This window comes from Microcaecilia unicolor, chromosome 13 (assembly GCF_901765095.1).
Source record: "Microcaecilia unicolor chromosome 13, aMicUni1.1, whole genome shotgun sequence".
Classification (NCBI taxonomy): domain Eukaryota; kingdom Metazoa; phylum Chordata; class Amphibia; order Gymnophiona; family Siphonopidae; genus Microcaecilia; species Microcaecilia unicolor.
The window spans coordinates 50,748,334-50,770,168 of record NC_044043.1 but is presented as its reverse complement, the minus strand read 5'-3'; the positions used below and the strand labels follow the sequence as shown (position 1 = coordinate 50,770,168).

General features: G+C 44.3%; 1 protein-coding gene across 1 annotated transcript in view; it reads right to left on the bottom strand.

The window, feature by feature from the left end:
* The window catches only part of TRIM37 (tripartite motif containing 37), a 262,079-nt gene that overhangs the window by 58,130 nt on the left and 182,114 nt on the right, over window positions 1–21,835 (bottom strand). The window contains exons 15-18 of the mRNA XM_030222400.1: window positions 14,022–14,136; window positions 9,076–9,297; window positions 8,226–8,365; window positions 7,920–7,999 (exon numbers count right to left, since the gene is read on the bottom strand). Coding sequence (XP_030078260.1) covers window positions 7,920–7,999; window positions 8,226–8,365; window positions 9,076–9,297; window positions 14,022–14,136 — 557 coding nt within the window. The remainder of the gene's footprint in view (window positions 1–7,919; window positions 8,000–8,225; window positions 8,366–9,075; window positions 9,298–14,021; window positions 14,137–21,835) is intronic.

The following is a 21,835-nucleotide window of genomic DNA, read 5'->3' as shown; positions in this document are numbered from 1 at the left end:
ATGTTAAACTGTACCTGCTGTGCACCGTCTTGGATGAATTTCTTTATAAAGGCGGTTAGATTGAGAACCCCTGTTCTAGTTTGAGTAGACTTAGTCACATCAGGCAAAATGGACGGTTTTAATCCTAGAAATAAAGCTGCTCGCTTCCGGATAAAAATCTTTTAATACAGTCTCAGTCCACCACTAAAGCAAAAGACACAATCAAAGTGGCAGGGGTGACTTCCAACTCCAATGATGTTTGCAAAACTTGTGAGACATCCAATACCTCTCTGGAGACCTTAGATGTTACTTGAACAGCTGTATTCAGTGAAGAATTTATTTTTACTGCAACATAATATACCTCTCTAAGGGTAGAAATGCTTCCAGAGAAACTTCCAAGACTTCCAGTAAATGCTTCAAAAGAGACTCCATCTTGTAGTCCTGGGACTCTTTCAACTCTGCATTCCAATCAACCAGGATAGTAGTCTTCATCACAGAAATCAATGCATTTACCTTAGACACCTCAAGTCTTTTACATTGCTGAGTTGCTATTGGTAAAGCCTAATAACCATAAACCGCTTAACATGTAAATTGGCATCTGGAACTTCCCATTCCACAGAAATGGTATCACCTGAAGAACACAGAATGCCTTGGAAGGCTTTCTGATAATCAACTAAAAGGGGGCTCAAGGAACTAGAACTGGGCTTATCCATCAAAATCTTAAGAGTGGACAAAATCTGGAAAATGAAAGTAGCCAAATCTGTCTTACCAAAAATAAAGACCACAGAAGGATTCTCTCCCAGTGGAACTTTCTCCCCCTCAAAAAGATGTCTTCCTCTAGCCCAAACTGCTGTTTTGCTGACTGTAAATCTAGCTCCTCCTCTGCTCCAGAGACTACAGAAAGCCTATCATCGGGGAGGAAGTGACGTCACGAAACGGCATGGCTGCATGCTAGCTGAGCTCCGTATAACCCGCGGAGATTTACAAGCTAAAAAGCCTGTTTCAAGCGGCGAAATTATTGCAAAACGCGAGCAGAGGAGAGCGCAACACAGCGGGATTAAACTCCCGATGCAGACGGAGACGGAGAGAGTGAATTTCTCCCGCTTCGCATTTACATCGTTGGCGCGCGGAGAAAATAAAATGGCGGCCGCAACATTGAACCGCCCGGAACGGGCGATCGCGGCAGCGGAACTTGTAGAATCAGCACCCTCAGGGGAAACACACACCAATAAAGACCAGGAGGAGCCCGAGGAGGAAATGGGTCCGGAGTGGCAGAAGTGGCTGCAGGAGATTCGGGCAGACCTGAAGGCAATGCGAAGTGAGCTGGTGACTATGGGGGCAGATCTCAAAGGTGAAATAAGAGAGCTAGGTTCTCGCCTGGAGGAGGCAGAAAATCGGCTTGATGCCCAGTCAGACGCACTCGAGACCTTAGATCAGCGAACCACGGAAAGCCAGCTAGCCCATCAGCAGGTCCTCGACAAGTTAGAGGATCTGGAGAACCGTAGTCGCAGATGCAATTTGCGGTTTCGTGGTCTGCCGGAGTCCCCTGCCTACATTGACTGTGAGGATACTATACAAAGGCTGACAAGTGATCTGCTAACAGCTGGAGGTACAGCAATAGAACCAACCGCGATCCTCATTGAGAGAGCTCACCGGGCATTCAGCTCTCCACGAGCCAATCTGCCTAAGGACATAATAGTGTGCTTTAGAGACTTTAAGATGAAGGAGCAGGTGGCAAAAGCGGCACGACAGACTCCAAATTTTAAGTGGGATACATACACAGTGGAAGTGTATCAAGATCTGGCAGCCACTACATTGAAGCGCAGAGCGGAACTCAAACCAGTCACTAGAAGACTTCAAGAACTGGGGATCCGGTACAAGTGGAGGCATCCATTTGCGCTAGTATTTTATAAAGAGGGTAAAATGCAGCACATAAGAACACTTGCAGAGGCGAAAGAAGTGCTACCAGAGGAAGTCGAGATGGAGACATCAACTCCGACGACAGCAGCAAAGAGAGGCCCAACCCGGGTGATACCGCCTAAATGGCAACGAGTAGGCAATGGTCAGCGACGCCTAAAACGCCAACAGTCGGCAACAAAAGTAACCTGAATGAGAAGCACTTCAATGGGAAGCCTCGGTTAAGGAGCAACTGTTGAATCAGCAAAAAGACAGAAGTTGATTGAACGTGCGCTCAGTGGCAATGCTGCAAAACAAAAAGTTGGACCTTAGGAAGTGATTGGGTGATGTATTTTGTTTTGTTAATACTATGCAAACACCTGTTATGTTGTTCTGTTGTCACTTAATTTTATAGAAAGGTTAAAATTGCAAAGAGACAAGGCTTAACTCAAAGATGCAGGAGCCTCCGCGGAAATATGGACTGAACAGCGTACACTTCCTTCTAGAATGCCCTTAGTGATATACAGGGGCAGCTTTCTAATGAGGGGAGGGGGGAGGGAGGGAAACCCTGGGATAGGGACAAGACAGAGGCCTATCAGGATGGTAAGGGGAGGGCTCAGCAGAGGAAACCAATAGGAAATAGGCAAAGAAGCATAATGACTCAGAAATTAGCAGGCAATAGAGCAACTTATTATGACATCTCATGGCAGATATTAACCTACTACTGATTAATGCCAGAGGGTTGAATATCCCGAGAAAGCGACAACTCCTGTTTAGAGAAATGCTCCGTTTGCGAGCAGATGTGGTCCTAGTGCAGGAGACCCACTTACTATCCAGACATGAATATTTGTGCTACCATAAGAAATATCCTCATATATATTTTGCGTCCAATAGCGACAACACAAAGAGTAAAGGGGTAATGATGGCATTTGTGGGTGATAAACCCTGGAACATACTTAAAGTGACCAGAGACAAGGGGGGAAGATACCTCCTGGTAGTGTTGTCGCTGTTAGGACAGATCTTTACTATAGTAAACGTGTATGGGCCGAATGCACAGCAAGAAGGTTTTTTCTCAGAGTTAGACCAACTGCTCCAGAAACATGTAGAGGGCTCCCTATTGGTGGGGGGGGATTTTAATCTTACCATGCAGGCTCATCTAGACAACTCCTCGAGTAGCATACAATATGGCCGAAGAGATAGAGAAAAATTGCACGAATTTGTGAATCATTGGCACCTAATAGACCTGTGGCGGCAAGTACACCCAAGAAAGCGTAGCTATACCTACTACTCTGCAGTACACAAGTCATCCTCTAGGATTGACTACTGGCTAGGAGAAGCAGCGATAGCAGGATTGGCAGGGACACAGCAGATTTTACCTAGAACCTGGTCAGACCACTCTCCGGTTCTGATGCAGCTGACATTACCCAATACGCGAGGGAGACAGAAAAGCTGGCGCCTGGATGATGCTCTTTTGCAGGATCCGGCTAATCTAGTTAGCATTGAAACCAATATTAAAGAATATATCCAATTCAATGATAATGGGACAGTCTCACCGATAATAGTCTGGGAGGGATTTAAAGCAGTCATGCGGGGTCACCTCATAGCGCTGAAGGCACACACTAGGAAACAGCGGATGTTAAAAGAGGCGACTCTCCGGAAACAACTAGAACAGGAAGAAGCCAGGCTTCATAGTGGTGGATCGGAACATAAGCAAGCGAGCTTAGATAGAGCTCGCCGGCTGCGGGATCAAATCTGTGATTTGGAGCTAGCGGATATCTCCGAGAGTCTTCAGAAGGCTCAACAGACTCACTACGAATTTGGCAATAAGGCTAGCCGTCTTCTGGCCTACAGGCTAAAACAGCAAGCGAACCGCAACATCATTGCGAGCCTAAGGGATGAGGGAGGGGACACCCACACAGACTCTGATTATATAGAGTTAGCATTCAAAGATTTTTATGAGAAGTTATACACCAGAGGCGAGGAGACAGATCACATAGAGATAACAGATTACTTAGAGGGGTTAGAGCTTCCAAGACTGACATCTAGTGCCACTCAGATGCTAGCGCACCCCATTGAAATGGAAGAGGTTATTCACGCTATTAAGGAGCTCCCGGCAGGTAAGGCTCCGGGACCCGATGGCTTCACTGGCAAATTCTATAAAACATTTGGGAAGCTTCTGGCCCCATTGCTATTGCAAGTGTTTAATTCCCTAGAGGACAGTCCGGGGCTCCCCCCAACCTGGAATTTGGCTAATATTACGGTCATCCACAAGCCAGGGAAGGACCCACAGCTCTGTGGATCTTATAGGCCTATCTCACTGTTAGGGATAGACTATAAGATCTTCACAAAGATTTTGGCAACACGACTGCAAAAATATCTACCCTTTCTAATTCATGAGGATCAGGCAGGCTTCGTGCATGGGAGACAGACATTCGATAATATACGTAGAGCACTACATTTGGTATACCATGCACAGGATACGCGGTCTCCATTATGCATTCTGTCACTAGATGCCGAAAAGGCGTTTGACAGAGTGAGCTGGTCCTTCTTGTTTGGAGTGCTAGATAAAATGGGATTCACTGGGCGTTTCCTCCACTGGCTTCGTCTAATCTATAAACCCCTCAGGCCTCCATTAGAATAAATGGCAGACTGACAGAGCCCTTCAATTTATATAGAGGAACAAGGCAGGGATGTGCAATGTCCCCCCTGCTTTTTGCCATTGTAATGGAGCCGTTGGCGGTTAGGCTTAGGGCACATCCAGAAGTAAAGGGGCCGCGATTGGGTAAAATCGAAACGCGGACGCTTCTCTTTGCAGATGACGTCTTGCTGATGCTAAAAGATCCTGAGACCTCCTTTCCGAAAATACTAGAGATGCTAAATGCATACGGGAAAGTCTCGGGGTTTAAGATTAATCTAGACAAATCTGAAGTGCTTGACATAAATATTCCCATTGAACAAAAATCCCGTCTACAGCAGGCAACTCCGTTCCGATGGGCATCGCGATACATTCGATACCTGGGGGTTAATATTCCCAGAGATATCAAGGAGTTATACCAGGTTAATTTCCCCGAGATAGCGAAGCGTTTGCTGCAAGACTTGCAAAGATGGGGGGGTCTACAGTTGTCCTGGGTTGGGAGGATAAGTGCAGTAAAAATGGTAGTACTCCCAAGGATACTGTATCTTTTTATGGCATTACCAATTTCCATCCCAGATAGCTTCTTACGAGGCCTCCAGAGGGACATCTTCTCCTTTATCTGGAAAAAAAGACCACCGCGAGTTAGAAGAGAAGTTATGTACCAACCAAGGCAGCAGGGAGGGATGGGGGTCCCCTCTATTACCCTATATTACCAGGCGGCACATCTTAGAACAATAGCGGCTTGGTTCACAGACACAGAAAAATTGAGTGTCAGGATGGAGCAGGGCTGGGTGGGCCCCTTCCCGCTTAGGGCTATTCCATGGCTAGCTAAACAGGAGTTAGATGAACTCATCAAGGGATGTCCGCCGCTGATGCAGTGGCCCTTGCACACCTGGAGTGGGGTGCGAGAACAGTTTTTTCCAGGACGTAAGTTTTTTCGGCACATGTACCTTAGATTTGCTCCACATTTTACACCAGGAAGGCATACCACGGCCTACTGTGGCTGGGAAGATATGGGTCTGTGTACTTTGGGCCAAATGTGGGAAGAGAATACGACAATAGCGTTTGAAGAGCTCTGCAGGGAACATGGTTTATCCTCCTTACAGGCTTTCCAATATTACCAAGTACAGGACTTTATAAAGCGAAGGGCAAGAGATGAGCTTAACTTATCAGAAACTAAGATAGAAATGTGTATGGTGAGAGGGGGAGGTAAGGGGAGCATATCAAGACTCTATGAAGCATTGCTTCTATACTCCAACCCCGTAGAACATTATTTAGCTATATGGAATGAAGCCTTGAAGGAAACATATACTTTTCAACAATGGAAATTAGCATTTAAATCTCTGCTTAAGGTCTCGATTTCTAGTTCTATGATTGAGAATGGACATAAGATATTATACTGCTGGTACTATACCCCGCATCGCATTGCAAAGATGTTTAGAGGATGCTCAGCTACATGCTGGCGACAGTGCGATGGAATAGGGGACATGTTCCACATCTGGTGGGCCTGCACACACGCTCAGACATACTGGACAATGCTTCTGAAATTTCTGACTGAGGTCACTGGGATAACCTACCCAATGAAGATGGATTACTGTTTGCTACATTTTAAACCCGAAGGAGTTCCAAATCCAATACATCAGTTTGCTGGACAACTGTTTGTGGCAGGCAAGCTGGTATTAGCAGCGGCTTGGAAACAACCATCACTGCCGGGCCTTCATAAAGTCCTGCAAAAATTAGATTACATTTGCCTTATGTCCAAACTCACAGCATTACGGAATGGACATTTAATACAACATCAAAAGACTTGGAAGCTTTATGAACAGTGGTTGTCCTCCCGAGACACTAAGAGACAGTAAATATTAGGCACGAATGAGTAGATCGAGCGGGGGGGGGGGGGGGGGGGGGGGGGGGGGGGGGGGGGGGGGGGGAGGAGAGGAAGGGAAAGGGTGGGAGGGGCTCTGAGAAATTGAATGAGTGGAATTAGAAATGGGAAACAGTCCAGGCAAGGTGTCAAGCAATATGGTTGTATTAAAATTATTCTCTGTTTTGATATGTTTATACATGAAAATAATAAAATAAATGGTAAAAAAAAAAAAGAAAGCCTATCATCCTGATCTTCCACCCTTTCCAACCTGGGCTGCTTAACATCTACATTAGAAGAAAAGGCAGGGATATTAGGTAAAGCAAAATAAGTAGAGGGTAAATCTCTGCCCATAAAAAAGGCTCAGTGTAACAAGAGAATAAATTCAGGGGAGAAATTTTATGCAAAGCCAAGTCTTGTGACCTACATACAAGAGGTGGATTTGCCACTGCCAGCAGGAAGTAAGAAATTTGAGGGCCATCTCTGGCAACAACTGCTGTAGGCACTGCAAATATGGCAACGGTTCCTGACGAAATTGGGTCTGCTGCCATTTCAGCCACATTAACTGTTGGCTGTGCTTGGTGGGAGAAACCGGCGCATTGCTCATCCGACAGTCCTTCGGCACCAAGAGAAACTCCAGCTTTCCTCTCACAATGTCAGCATATTCCTGCCGCCAAACTGGCTGATCTTCACACCCCACAAAAAGAACAGTGCTTGTTTTTATCCTGCAGCACAGCCATTGTGAAAAAAACACCACCAACCCTGCTTGGAAGCTACTCTGACAAAGAAGATCAATGGAGTCAAAAACAAGCACCTTTCCAGAGCATTTATTTATTTTTTAAATATGAGTAACCAAGGAAATAGAAATAAAGTCCTAGCAGACCACCAGAGGTTGCACGGGAAGCCTACCACCTGCTGAAGACTGAGAAATACTGACTGGGCAGGGAGGGAGGGTGTGCACATGGTTCTTAAGCAATTACATCACAGCACGGTAGTTCTCAGTCTCCATCTGCTGCCATAATAGTACAAAATTCAAGTGTTTGGTATAGTCTGGTGGAACGATAAGAAAAAGAGGTTTTCTGATCTTAAAAATTTATAAATTCATGTCACAAAAATACTCCTTTCTATAACACACAGACCCCACCCCCAAGAACAGATTTCATTGTACCAGGGCTGTGGGGTAGCTTTGACCTTTCGAACAAGTCAGACAATTTTTCAGTAGCACACAGCAGTCTGCACTTTTCCTGGCAGAGGACCTTGTTTCCCTGCCTGGATGTGGCCACGTATGGTGTCGAATTGGAATTCTAAGCCACTATGGGAAAGCAGAGTTAACTTGCACTTTATAGTAAAAAATCTAGAAACTAGGGAACATGCTGCAATACTCTGCCTACAAATTGTAGGGGATGTGGGAAACAAGAGGAAAACACATCAAGCTCTGGGTCCTTGCAGAAGAATGCAAGATATAATAAAACAAATCTGGTGACATGTAGATTAGGGCAATGAAGAATTTAGCAAACATTGTCTTTGCTTTTTTTTCTCTCATACCTGATGCTCCAGCAGCATCCATAAGCTCCCCTTCTTCCAATTCCATATTATTGCTATACTCCACATCGTTTTCTCCAGACCTAAAGAAAGCAAAGCAATGATCCTGGTACTATAATAAGTGTGGAAGAAACCAAGCACAAGTATCAACAAGCTCTTAATAGTTTGTCTTATGCATGTGTTCTGGTTGATCAAAATCCAAAGTAACTGGGGCAGATTCCAAAGCAGCAATATTTATGAGGAAAACTGAACACAGCTCCTTTCAATTCTATAAATATTTTTCTGCAAATCTTACTGCACTGAACTCACATTGTCTCTTCATCGACGTCATTCTCTTCAGTATTGCTGGTTGCTGTAGAACTGGCAGAAGAGCAGCTGCCATCCAGGTGAGTCACCTCATCCTCCACTGTGAGATCGACATCCAAATCACCATCAGAGAGCTCCTGTTGCTGCATAGAGACATAAAACTGCACAATGAAGAATTCTTCTTTGTATTCTACAATGAAGCAGCACGGAAACATGATGGAAGACCAGGAATTTAAGGCTCAAGCTAGTCTGCCCAGGTGTTTCCTGTTAAAATGCCAAGGACCCCAGTTGATCTCAGATTTTCCCTTCAATTTTTAGTGAAGCATGTCTGTGAATCTCTCAGGCTTTTTTTTTTTGTCATACCTCCATAAAAAGAGTGGTGGATAAAAGGAGCAACTTCAAAGTGGAAATTAAGATATTTTCTAATCTTAATCCCTGGTCTATCCTTGCTTCTTCTCTACAGTATACATATATTTATGTCCTTAAATTTCAAAGGACTTTTGGCGCACATTAACACAAAACCAGATGTAAATCCACCAGCCGTAAGAATTAAGGATAAATTGATTTTCAATACAATCTGTGCATAGCTAGAATCCACGCTAAACTACAGAACGTTGCCAGCCCCACTTTAGCAAGACTTTTCCTTGATTTTCTACTTTCTACGTAAAAAAAAAAAAAAAGAGAGATGGAATCACAAACCTAACAGTTTCATCTCTTTATCAGAGGTGAAGAAAGAATTGATCTTAGTTATACCCAAATTCACATAGGATGCCATGAAAGAACTTTCCAGATGAAAACAATCAGGGACTACAATGCAAACATAGAACAGGGAAGGAAAGAAAAGAGTTCCTACATTAAGTACATCACGAAGGATCTTTTCCTCCTCTTCTTCCTCCTCCTCCTCCTCCTCCTCTTTGCTATTTCTTTCTGCGGGTGAAGAACATATGTTCTCTAGATGTGCTTCAGATTTCTTAGGTCTCATCTCAGAACAACCTTCAGTTTGAGGGCTCAGACGGGTATCAGGGGGCAACACACCTCGTGACTTCTGGTTGCGTGCAAGCTCAATTGCTAGTCTCTATTACAATGACAGATGGAAAAGAGAAATATTAAAGGGGCATAAACTTAACACAATTGAAATAACTCCTGAGTACAGAATAAGAAAGTAGCTTTTAGCCAAGGAAAACATATAGTCATATATATTGTGCCTATTTTCTCAAAGCAATAGATTGTTTTTATAAAATTGCTGCCCAAAATGTTTCTGCATGAAGTTACAGCTGATCTGAGGCAGGAGCATCTTTTATAATGGTAAGAATTGGTATACATAGTGATGTGAAAAAAGGTTTTTCCACCCTCCTGATTTCCCTTACAACTTCATGTAGTTAAGAAACAGTTATCCAATATCCACATCACCAATGTGAAAAAGTAACTGCCCCTTTAGTTACTCAACCAATTGACCAAATTCGATTGATACTTAGATTCAGCTGATAGAACACAACCAGGCTTCATTGTAGTCAGCCCTGGTGAATTTAAGACTTGCTATATATTGAAACTTACAAATGAAAATGAAGTAGTCACCACAAAGTTTCTACAAGAACAGTATGCCACAAGAAAAGGAAATTCCAGAATAGATAAGGAAAAATAAAGTTTTGGAAATACATTAATCTGGAAATGTCATGTTCTCCAAAACAGGAACTAGGTTAGTGAGCCCTTGGGCCACTGCCGAGGAGCAGCAGTGGCAGGCAAAACCACCCCACACCAGGAACAAGACAGAACTCAGATAGAAACAGCAAGACTTCACCTGCACTAGCCGCCCTTCCCCAGGAGTTGAGCCCCTGGCTGCAGGCGGCCGACAGGACTTACAGGACAGGGCAGGAACTGGAAGCTGCAAGCAGCCACCAAAACAGGGAACAAACACTGACAAACACGAGACAGAACTGAAAGCTGCCAGGCAGCCACTGAACAAGAAACACAGACAAACAGAAACTAAACACAAAAGACAAACAAGGAACAAGTCTAGGAAACAAACAATAACCCTAAGCTAAACTACATACAGACTAACTAGCATCAGACAAGGAACTAGAATAAAAACCAAGCCAGGCAGAAGTGCAACAAGCACCAACAAACCAGGGCCTTAGGCGATGCAAAGGCAAAGCAGAGGGTTTCCAAATGGCTAATAAGCCCAGCAGCAGCTGAGATTCACAGCTGCAGCAATCACCAGGCAGCTACGGGTGCTGTGCAGGCTCAAACAAGACAAGCAAGTCTGGCAGGCCGGAAGATCCGGACTGGACTAGGCTGAAGTCTGGAACGGGAAACAGCACACAGACAATCCAATGCAGCCACCAGGGGGCGAGATGACTGCGAGCCTGAAACCAGGGCAAGACCGTGACAGGAAAGGGTTAAAAAACAAATTCTAAAGCTTTGGGACTGCACCAAACTACAGTGAGCACCATATAACCAAATGGATAAGACTTGGAACAGTAGTGAATCTTCCCAGGAGTGGCCGCTCCTTCAAAATTACTCCAAGGCCACAGCAACAATTCATCCAGGAAGTCACAAAACTTCCCAGAACTTCATCCAAAGAATTGCAGGCCTCTCTAGTCTCAACTTAGGTCCGTGCCGATGACTCCATAATAAGAAAGAGACTAGTCAAAATGGCATTCATGGGAAAGTAGCAATGCAGAAACCGCTGCTATCCAAGAGTAACATCAATGCTAGTCTCACATTTCAATACAATGCAATGCAATATGGAGTTCATCTACCGCTTAATCCCTACAAAAGATCCAAGGCGGTTTACAATCAAACTAAACCAGTATAATCACAGGGAATTACAACTTAAAATGGAAAAAAAAGCACAAATATCTAAAAGAAATATAATTCCTAATAAAGAAAAAATTGTATAAGTTGTTCAAAATTTATCAAATAAAGTTTTCAGTTTTTCATGAAAAAAATATGTAATTTGGCTCAGTTCTAATTGATATAGCTAAGCCATTCCAAAATACACCTAGATGATCCCCAAGCCTTTTGGGATAATGTTCTATGGACAGACGAGTCAAACATGGAACTCTTTGAACAACATAGCTCCCATTATGTCTGGTGTAAAGCAGAATAGTGCACTACGAATGCTGGCTCCTCCCACAACCAATGGGCTTGCATTTGGTTGTTTCTGAGATGGGCGTCCTTAGTTTCCATTATCGACAAAAATCAGAAACTACCAAGTCTAGGGATGACCATCTCTAAGGACGACCTAAATTTCAAGATTTGGGCATCCCCGACCGTATTATCGAAACGAAAGATGGATGTCCATCTTATTTCGATAATACGGGTTTTCCCGCCCCTCCAACGGGACGTTTTGCGAGGACGTCCTCAGCAAAACTTGGGTGCCCCCTTCAATTATGCCCCTCTTAGTGTTGAAGACATCAGTACCGATGAGCTTAGAGTAACATTCATTCTGCTTTAGTTTACACAAGATTTTGTAACCATGAATTGCTTTTCTTCAATAGGGATTTGACCTTTTGCCATGCACACCCTAATTTCCTACAACACTGTTTGGCTGATAACTCAGTATCAAACCATTTATTAAGTTTAGGGAACAGTTACTTTTTCACATGGGTGATATGGTGTTGGATAACTTTGTTCCTTAAATAAATAGCATAATAATTTTAAAACTGTGTTATGTATCTACTTAGGCTCCCTCTGTCTAATATTACATTTTATTTAAACATCAGAAACCATTCAGTTAGACATATATGCAATAATAGGGGAAATCAGGAGGGGGACAAAAAATGTTCACATCACCAGGTACCAAAATGTGAATCCCACCCTTATTCCGCACATTCTCTGCCCTCAGGAATGCTTATATGTTTATCACATAAAATAAGGTATTATGTTTTCCTAGTGCCTACTTCTATGCATATAGGCACAAATAAAATTGACCTGGTGTATAACATGTAAAACACGGTTCTAATGCTCAAATTACTTATAAAATTACTCCTCAAGAGACTCTAATAGACTGATTTTACATCCTAAACATAACACAGAATTTGCAAGAAACGCATCCATTAATTCTTTTAAGGAAATTATTAAAATAACTAGTAAATAAGGCCTGTTTCTGACACAAATGAAACAGGCGCTAGCAAGGTTTTCCTGGGAGTGTGTATGTTTGAGAGAGTGTGTGTGAGAGTGACTGTGTGAGAGAGAGAGCGAGAGTGAGTTTGCGAGTGCGTATGTGAGACACAGTGACTGTGAGAGAGAGTGTGTTTTACAAAGATACAGAGTGTGAGAGAGTATGTGTACAATACACAGACTCTCTGTGAGTCCGAGAGTGTAGTAGAGCGAGTGTGTGAGACCGAGAGTGTGTGTGAGACCGACTGTGTGTCACATATAGAGTGTATGTGATAGTGTGAGTCATAGTGTGAGAGACTGTGTAAGAGAGAGAAAGACACTGACCGGGAGAGAGTGTGTGTATGACACAGATACCTCCCCCTCCGTGTGTGGTCTGAGGACCCCCTCCCCTTCCCCTCCCTGCGGTCTCAGGACTCCCTGCCTCTCCCCCCTCCCCCATGTGTGGTTGGCAGCACCGTGCAAGTTGTGTGTGTGTGACTGAGTGTGAGACTATGTGCGAGTGTGTGCGTGAGAGAGAAAGAGAGTGTGTGTGTGTGATTGTCCTCTCTCCCCTGCCTCCCTCCAGTCACCCAGTGATTCTGTTGTCTCCCCTGGCCCCCCTCCAGCCAGCCAGTGATTCTCATCTCCCCTGCCCCCCCCTCCATCCATCCAGCTATTCCCTTGGCCCGCCCTCCAGTCACCCAGCAATTCCGCTCTCTCCCCTGCCCCCCCTTCAGTGACCCAGCGATTCAGCTGTCTCCCCTGCCCCCCCCCCTGCGTCCACCCAGCGAATCTGCTCTCTTCCCTGCCCCCCCTGCAGCCACCCAGCGATTCTGCTGTCTCCCCTGCCCCCCCCTGCAGCCACCCAGCGATTCTGCTGTCTCCCCTGCCCCCCCTGCAGCCACCCAGTGAATCTGCTCTGTTCCCTGCTGCCCCTGCAGCCACCCAGCGATTCTGCTCTGCTCCCCTGCCCCCCCTGCAGACACCCAGCGATTCTGGTCTCTCCCCTGCCCCCCCCCTCCCCATGTAGCCACCCAGCATTCTAAACTTTAAGCAGCTCCAACGTGCTGAAGCTGACTCCGTGGTTTCGTTGAAGGTTTCGTGTTGGTAACGTTGTTTTACCCTCCCTCGATGTCATGACGTTTTGGCGCGAGGGTGGGGCAGACACTCATGGGCAAACAGTGATCTACACAACTACACACTACGTCTGGCTTCATTAGAACGTTGGAGGTGCGTTTTATATAGAGAGATGAAAAACTTATTGTGGAATACATAAGAGATATACAATTAAAATACAACTTTATACTGGGTGGATTTCAGCCTGGATCAAATTTTGATGGAAATTCAAACTAATTCACAACTAATTTTGAAATAAAATGTAAAGAAAACATGATATAGATCTGAAAAATCTAAATAGTGATTTAAATTCAAATACGAATAATCTGGTGCTCTACTGTGCTAAATCCTACTGAAATCAACACTTGACCTCTGATTTCACATTGCTTTTTTAATTATTTCTTATGTTAAAGCTCAATGCCCGTTACTTGGTATTTGTAATTGTATATTTGGTATTTGTATTTGGCTAAATAATATTTTTCAATATTCGTAATTAAGCCGAACTGTAAAATATGCTATTCAGTTCAGCTCTAATTGCAACGTATTTTAACACTTGACACAGAATTGTACATTAAGCCTTACCTCCTTAAGATTGTTCACTTGCTGGATATAGCTGGTCTGAGCTGCTTCCAGCTGAGAAATGTACCATTGCTGGTCTCGACACTTCTGAAAAAAGGTTGGTGACCGCACCTGGAACCTTCAGAATTTCATATGAAAAACATTTGTTAACACAATTAATGCACATCCGAAAGCTCTGGCTTTGCTAAAAAGAAAAAAAATTACAGACCACGAAACAGCAAACCAAGAAACTGAATATGTCAGTTAAAATCATTAAGGGCCTGATTTTATGTCAAGAAGCCTCTATGAACAGTACAAAAAGGCACCTATTTTATAAAGGCAACCAGAACTAGTACTGCACAAATGCCAATGTACACGTTCACAACTGTTCCAAAGTTGCTGTGTGCGTAAACTAACGGTCCTGGTTACTTAAGTGCAGTAAAAATGTGCAAATACCACGTTATCTACAAAAATTAACATGCGGTAACTGCAAAACCTGTGCGGTAACTATTGGGAGCTTGCTCAGCATCTTTCCACACAGTTACACATAGAAAAAATACTTTCCACGCGTTAAGTGTATTACAATTTTCCCAGATACACTTAGGGCCCAATATTCAAAGCAATCGGATCTTCAAGATCTAAATGTCAAACCTGTAGACAACCTCTCCTCAGCCACTCTGCAGTGTTTCTAACTCAATGCAGCACTAGTTGACATTTAGACCCGGTGTGTCTGATTTGGTGGATTCTTTCTCACCCTCTGTTAGAAGATACGGTGCCCTGTTCTCATTGTTACACAATCTTTATAATGTCCTTGAAACATAATGGGTAGTTAGCACAACTAAGATGGACTAGTACTGGCCAGTAATGAACCTTTGCCAGCACTGATCATGCTCCTCGGTAACCCACCTTATTGCATGATTTTAACAATTAATACATTTAGATATATAATATATATTTTACTATTGTTATGCTGTTAACAAAATTGTAAGTTTATGTTAAACTGTACCTACTGTACACCACCTTGGGTGAATCTCTTCATAAAGGCAGTTAATAAATCTCAATAAATATAAAAAATAAATAAAATATGTATATATTTTATTAGTGAATGTGATTAAATTTTAGTCTTGTGTTTACTATTTGTTATGATTTGAAAACCCCTCCCCCCAATTGCTTTTTGTGCTATATGTCAGGGGCGTAGCCAGACAGCAGATTTTGGGTGGGCCTAGGCAAGAAGTAGGTGGGCACCAAATGTTCTCTCCCCCAACTCCACACCAAAAAAATATGTCAGCTGATGGGAAAATGCTTCTGTCCAGTCTCCACCTTGGTAGTCTGCAGCAGGCATGCACTGAAAACTAAGCATATGAAGGTGCCAGTATTGTGGAGAGCAGCATTTTCATTACCATGTGCTACTGTTGGATGGGCCTGAGCCCTAAGTGGGTGGGCCCCGGCCCACCCAGGCCCACCTGTGGCTACGCCACTGCTATATGTAGTAACAGTAAAGCGCAGTCCATGCACAATCTCTGCTCATTTCAATTCTAAGCAGTTAAAATACAAATTACCATATACTAAGTGTCAAGATAACACAATAACTGTTACCAGGGCCATGCACTGTTAGTGCAAGCTAATTTACACATTAACCAATTTACACACTTTAGTAAAAGGCCCATAAGTGTGTGTTCATGTATTGTATAAATTGCATGTGTACATTGCAATTCATCCCATGTTCTGCCCAAACTACATTCTGGGAACATACACAAGACTCAAATATAAGTTCATGTCATCTTGTCGCACATATTTACATGTATGTATACCACCATGCAATTTTACTAAAGGTCTCCACAACCTTCAGGAAAATCCTTTATAAAATTACCCCCTAAAAGATATAAATTTCACTCTTTAGCAGGTACTGGCAAATAATTTTTTTTAGAAAACTTCCCCTTAGTCATTTCCAACATTATGAATCCAAGGGTCCTGTTTAATAAACCATGCTAGAGGTGCGTTAGCGTGCGCTAAGCTTTAACACGCGTTGTGTAGATACCCATAATATTTCTATGGGCATCTACATTATTATTATTTGTAGCATTTGTATCCCACATTTTCCCACCAATTTGCAGGCTCAATGTGGCTTACATTTGCCGTAATGGCGGTTGCCATTTCCGGGTAACAGAATTCCATAATATATATGGGACAGATCATGGTATATATATATATATATATATATATATATATATATGTCTGTATGCACATGGTGTATATATATATATATATATATATATACACCATGTGCATACAGACATGGTAAAGAAGAGTACATTATGGTATTGCAAGAAGGTTCCTGAGTAATAAATTGGATTGTAACAGACAATAGGTCATCGACTATAGAGAGACCCTATTCGACATAAGGTTTAAAGTGGTAGTGCTTGATCATTAATAGCAAAGAGGTTAAGCAGTCATGCGATAAACGTTCGGTTTTGCATAGATCATGCATAATGTTATTGTTTAGTTTGGTTAGCGTGCACTAAAAACACTAGCGCACCTTAGTAAACAGGGCCATAAGAAAGTAAACTGTGTTGCTGCATTCCCAATTTTCAAATCGAGAGTGGCCTAGTGGTTAGGGTGGTGGACTTTGGTCCTGGGGAACTGAGTTCGATTCCCACTTCAAGCAGCTCCTTGTGACTCTGGGCAAGTCACTTAACCCCTCCATTGCCTGTAGGAGTATTTGCTGTGATCTCACCCCACCCTGTGTGCATATGAGAGCACCTTTACAGCCAAAATGGACGCTGCAACCTTTCACCCTATATGTCTGACTACCAACTGTGCAGAAGTCAGAATTTCAGCTTGTAATAGATTTACTGAAGCCTGCACCACCTCCAAGGTCACTCTGTATCGGGGGAGAATGCATGTCCCTGAGGGAGAGAGAGTGAGAGAGAGCTTACGAGATAAGACGGACAAAGGAAGCTTCATACAGATGCTGGGAGTACATGGTGGGATTATTTCTGATTGGCTCCCAGAAAACTGATTGATCTGAGAAGCGGGAACAGAAAGAGACTAGTTCCTGAAGAACAAAGAAGAGAGAAGAACAGAAGAACAGAAGAGGAGAACACTTGCATTTCTGCAAGCACCTAATTTACCTGAGAGACTTACTGATAATACCTGGCAAAGCTTTTCCCCAGATTACAGCTGTCTACAGGATCTATACTGAGTCTGTATCATCTGTGGCTGATCAAGACAAGTGCATCACCTGAGCTTGTGGGACCTCGCTGAGACCTTCGGCTGAGGCATTGGAAGGAATCTGATCTGGAAACCGGGACGGTGAGATCATAGTTTACTTCCTTCAGGCTGGGTTAGATAATTAGTCTGTGCTCGGACCCAACAGATGTGTGACGTCAGGATTTATGATCTCTAGTTGCTGTTAGCCTAGTATAAGATTTGTGTGGTAATCATTAGGATCTTGGTATTGTGTTATCTGTCATTACAGATTAGCCAATAGGATAATCATAGTTATTCTCTATATATTTTTGGTATCATTGTGCATGCAATCAGGAATTGCTGATGCTATAAGCTGATAAGAGTTTTCTATATTTTTGTATATAACGCTGTATAAATAAACTAATATATTCCATTGGTCTGTCCGTTATTTTCCATGCAGCTAATGTTGGGCAGAGGCCACGCCCCCTAGACATAAGCGAGTACATAGGTAGGAAATTGGCCTCTTACAAAATATATATATAACCACCTACAAATTGGGGCTCTCGCCCGGGATGGTTGGTGCAAGAATATCAGAAGTTAAAACTTTTCTGGGGCTTTTCAGAAAGCTGGCTTAGCTCTCTGTTTCTTTTTGCACGAACTGCAGATTTACCCTAGCTGACGGCAGACTTTGTTTATACAGCTGTGTTTTATTGCTGTAATTGGTTGACAGATTTATTACTCTGAGCTCCAAAAGAGAAAGAAACGGTTTCTCTAACTCTCTGGAAGGAAAACAGGGTGTGTTTAGTCTTTAACATGGCGACCGGCACTGTTGGCACATTGCCTGAAATTCTTCTGAGTGAACAGGAGAGGGGCGTGCTTAAAATATTACTGCCACTCTCTCATAGTAAGGCGAAACCAGCTCCTCCTACAGTAGAGTCTGTACGTGCTTTATTTGGTAGCAGGTCACCGAATAGCTCAGAAGCATATGCTACGGTTTTAAATACAATTATAAAAGAGAAACAGCATTTGTCACAATGGATGCTTTGTGAACTGGGCGTGTCTCTTTTGGCAGTTAAGGACTCTTTGATGAATGAGATAAGACAGGTATCTGTACCTCTAACAGATCGCATAGCAGAGTTGCAGTTAGATTTGTCCCAGACTAGGGAAACCGTCCAGGAGCGAGACAGTGAGTTAGCTGCATTACGAGTTGATTTAGACACTGCCAAATCTGCTTTAGCAGGGACCAATGTAAGCCCCGCCCCACCTGACTCCTCTGAAGAGATTTGTACGGAGTGCCAGACACTGGATGATAAGTGTAAAACTTTGCAGTGTGACCTAACTGATTGTGAAGCACTTAATTACACATTAAAGCAAGAAATTGCCCAGTACCTCGTGTCTTTTGATTCGTTGCAAGAGAAATTTTCTCGTTTGACTGATGCATTACACAACCAGATTAGGGAAACAGATAAGTTGCAGACATTAAATCGGGAGCTAAACAGGTCTCAGAAGGTGTTCAGAGTGAGTTGCGCAGGGAGCTAGTGGCCACTCAAGAACAATCTGTGTCTGTGTTTCAAGATTGGCACGCAGCCAAGCTAGAGTTAGCGGAGGTAAAGAAAAGCAGGAGACAGTCTCACTACAATTAGAATGTACAGTGAAGGACAGAGATTCATTGTCTAAAGCATTAGATGAGTGCACTGTAAAGATTTCCACAATGCAGCAAGAGCTTACGCAAATGGCGCAGGAAGAAGTACCGTATACCTTAGAGTTCCCCGACAGTTTTGCTGCGGGTCACCCAAGCCCAGCTCCCGAAATGAACCGTTACGTGAGCCGGGAGGGACCCGAGTTAAACACACCCATTGGGGGCATGGCTTCGGCTCTTTCCCGCCCCTCTGTACAATCCAGCCCCATAGTGGCTGGTGAACGAAGCAGCAGACCCGAGACAGTGACACACCCATTGGGGGCACGGGTCCAGGGACTGCCTGCTGAAATCATCAGCTCACTTGGTCAGGTGCCTAGCTCAGGGCCTCAGCCTTCGGCAGATCCACCCAGTTTTAGCGATACACCTGCCCCGAGGTTCTCTACACCTGGTAGTGATCAGCGGCATGTCAAGCCGGAACCCAAGAAAGGAATGTCTATGGAGAGGCAAGCATATGTTATAAAGATGCTACGCACCGTAATAGCGCCTTTTAAAGAGTCTGCCTCGGTATCCATAGAAACCCATCTTAAGGCAGTGCATGAACTCCTGCAGACCATGCACGTCTCTTCTGAGAATGATATCAGAGCCCTCCTCAAATGGACCTTTAGTACCGAGTGCCATGAAGTTCTAGATTTGATCATGTCCGATAACCCTGATTTACGGTCAGTGGAGCAAGCCTTAGCGAAGCGCTACGGTCTCTTTGCCAACTCTCTTGAAGCTAAGCGTGCAGCGTATACTATTAGTTGTAATCCGGAGGAGAGTCCGCGGGAGTGGGCCCATCGCTTGAAGCGTGCATTTTACCAGGGGGGGGTCCCGCCTGATTCTAAAGATCTTGAATTTGGTGATTTCAGGGAACTTTTTATACAGGGTCTGCCTGATCCGATAAAGATTCCCTTGGCAGGAAAAAACGCAGAACCCTATTCCAGCCTTCTAAAGCAGGCTGAAGGAATTTTTGAAATCTGCCGCGCCAAGCCAATCGCAGAGACTCCAAAACCGGCATCCAAGAGTCGCAACAGGGTGATACCACCCGCCGTTTGTGTGGTCACTTCCACGCTTTCTCTGGAAAACAAAGCGCCGAGACCAACTACGCCGCCGGGCTCTCAGGCCCTGCCGCGGGATGCAGCGCCCCCTATTGCACAGGAGGGACAGCAACAACCTAAAAGAAGCGGTTTAATCAGAAGAAGTGGAATGCAGAGAAGATTCGTGCTATGCAAGCTCAGCTGGACCAATTGATGGCAAGATGTTCAATCGCGGAGTCTAGCAATGTACCTAAGACACCACCATCTCATAAAAAGGTCAAATTCCAGAAGCAGAAGGACCAGTCTTCTAGACCGCTGACCCCTCCAGGGCTTAGTGTTAAATCTGTTGAGGTGGAACAGCCATCGTCTTCGGAGGAAGAACAAGCATGACTAGACGTGGCCACAAAACCTGTTACCGCAAGTGTCCCCACGGTCCACGTGGATGCGTTGTCGTCCTTCAGTGAGGAGTCCCCCGTGAACCATGCTGCGTCTCCGCCCTCGAACCCGGAAGGGCCTCTTTCAAAAGACTCATCCCAGGAAGTCAGGTATTTTCTAGGTAAGCTTATATCTAAAGGTTACAGATATACCGTGGAGTTGTTAATTCAACAAGTACTTTCCTGTGAAGGTCTCCTGGATACAGCCTCAGAGGTGACTTTGGTCACCCAGGGCCTGTTTCAGAAACTAGAGGCATCTCTAGGGGGGGGTCAGGATGTGCTGCGTGTCACACCGTGCGACTTGTCACTGGTGGCCTATGGCAATCAAAGTATTGGAACTGTGGGACAGGTTTGGCTATCTTTACAGCTTGGACAGATGACCGTCAGGCACCCAGCCATCATCACTACCAGTGAGGGTGAAGAATTTCTGATTGGAAATGACCTTTTGAAGAGATTTCGGCCTGTTTTGGATTATGACGAGGAAACGATCTGGTCTAAAGTCACTCGACCCCTTAAATATGTGCGAGGGAGATACTGGCGTACAGTCGGTGATGCCAACTCTGTGGAGCTACAGGACACTCCCCTGCGGACTGATCTCCGGTGTTCCGCGGATCCGCCCATGCGGGAGCCTCCGTTGACAGAGGCACCAAAAGGGGGTCAGAAGCATGAAGAGCTGGTGCAACAAGCGGACCAACTAGAGATTGTTTCACAGGATTCAGCCAAGACGGATGACTTAACAGATACTGTGTCTCCCGTATTACTTGAAAAATCACCTCCTATCTCTGGTCCTGATTTTGCTCATCCTTGCAAGGTGACTGTCATCACCCAGAAAGGTGATGAATTCACCATACCAGTTCAAGTGGCTAACACCCAATTGCTTCAAGCTACTTTACTGTTCACTAGTGATCTCTCCTACATCAGTGACTCTTTGTACAGCCAAATTCGTAAGTCTGTACAACTTCCCTCCAGCAGATGTTCCTCTACTTCGGTACAGGTACCGGGACAAGGCTCCAAGCCGCTTGACGGAATATGTGGCCTTCCCTTGACTGTGGGAAAGAAGACATTCACCCACCACTTCTCTATTGTCCGGGGCTTGAGGGAACCCTTATGTTTGGGGTCAGATTGCCTTGCACGACTGGGAGTTTATGTGGACCTGGTGAATCTTGTCCTGTGGAGTAGAATGCAGAACAACCCAGTGGAACTTGAACCTACGGCTGTTTGTTTGAAGTCTGGACAGACCATTCCCCAGGTCTGTGAGGTAGTCTGTGACAAGGATGTAACCATTCCAGGAAGAGTTCGGGATTTTTCCCTCAAGCTTCGCCTCGCTCAAGGACAACGTCTGCTGGATGATGTAGTGTTCTTTAACCCACATGCCCACTTTCGAGACCTTGGATTGGCAATTGGTGTTCTGCCATGTTTGGAGGTCACCGGTACCACCTTATACCTGTTGGTCACCAATCCACAGTCTGCTGAAGTTGAGCTATCTGCTGGAGATTCTTT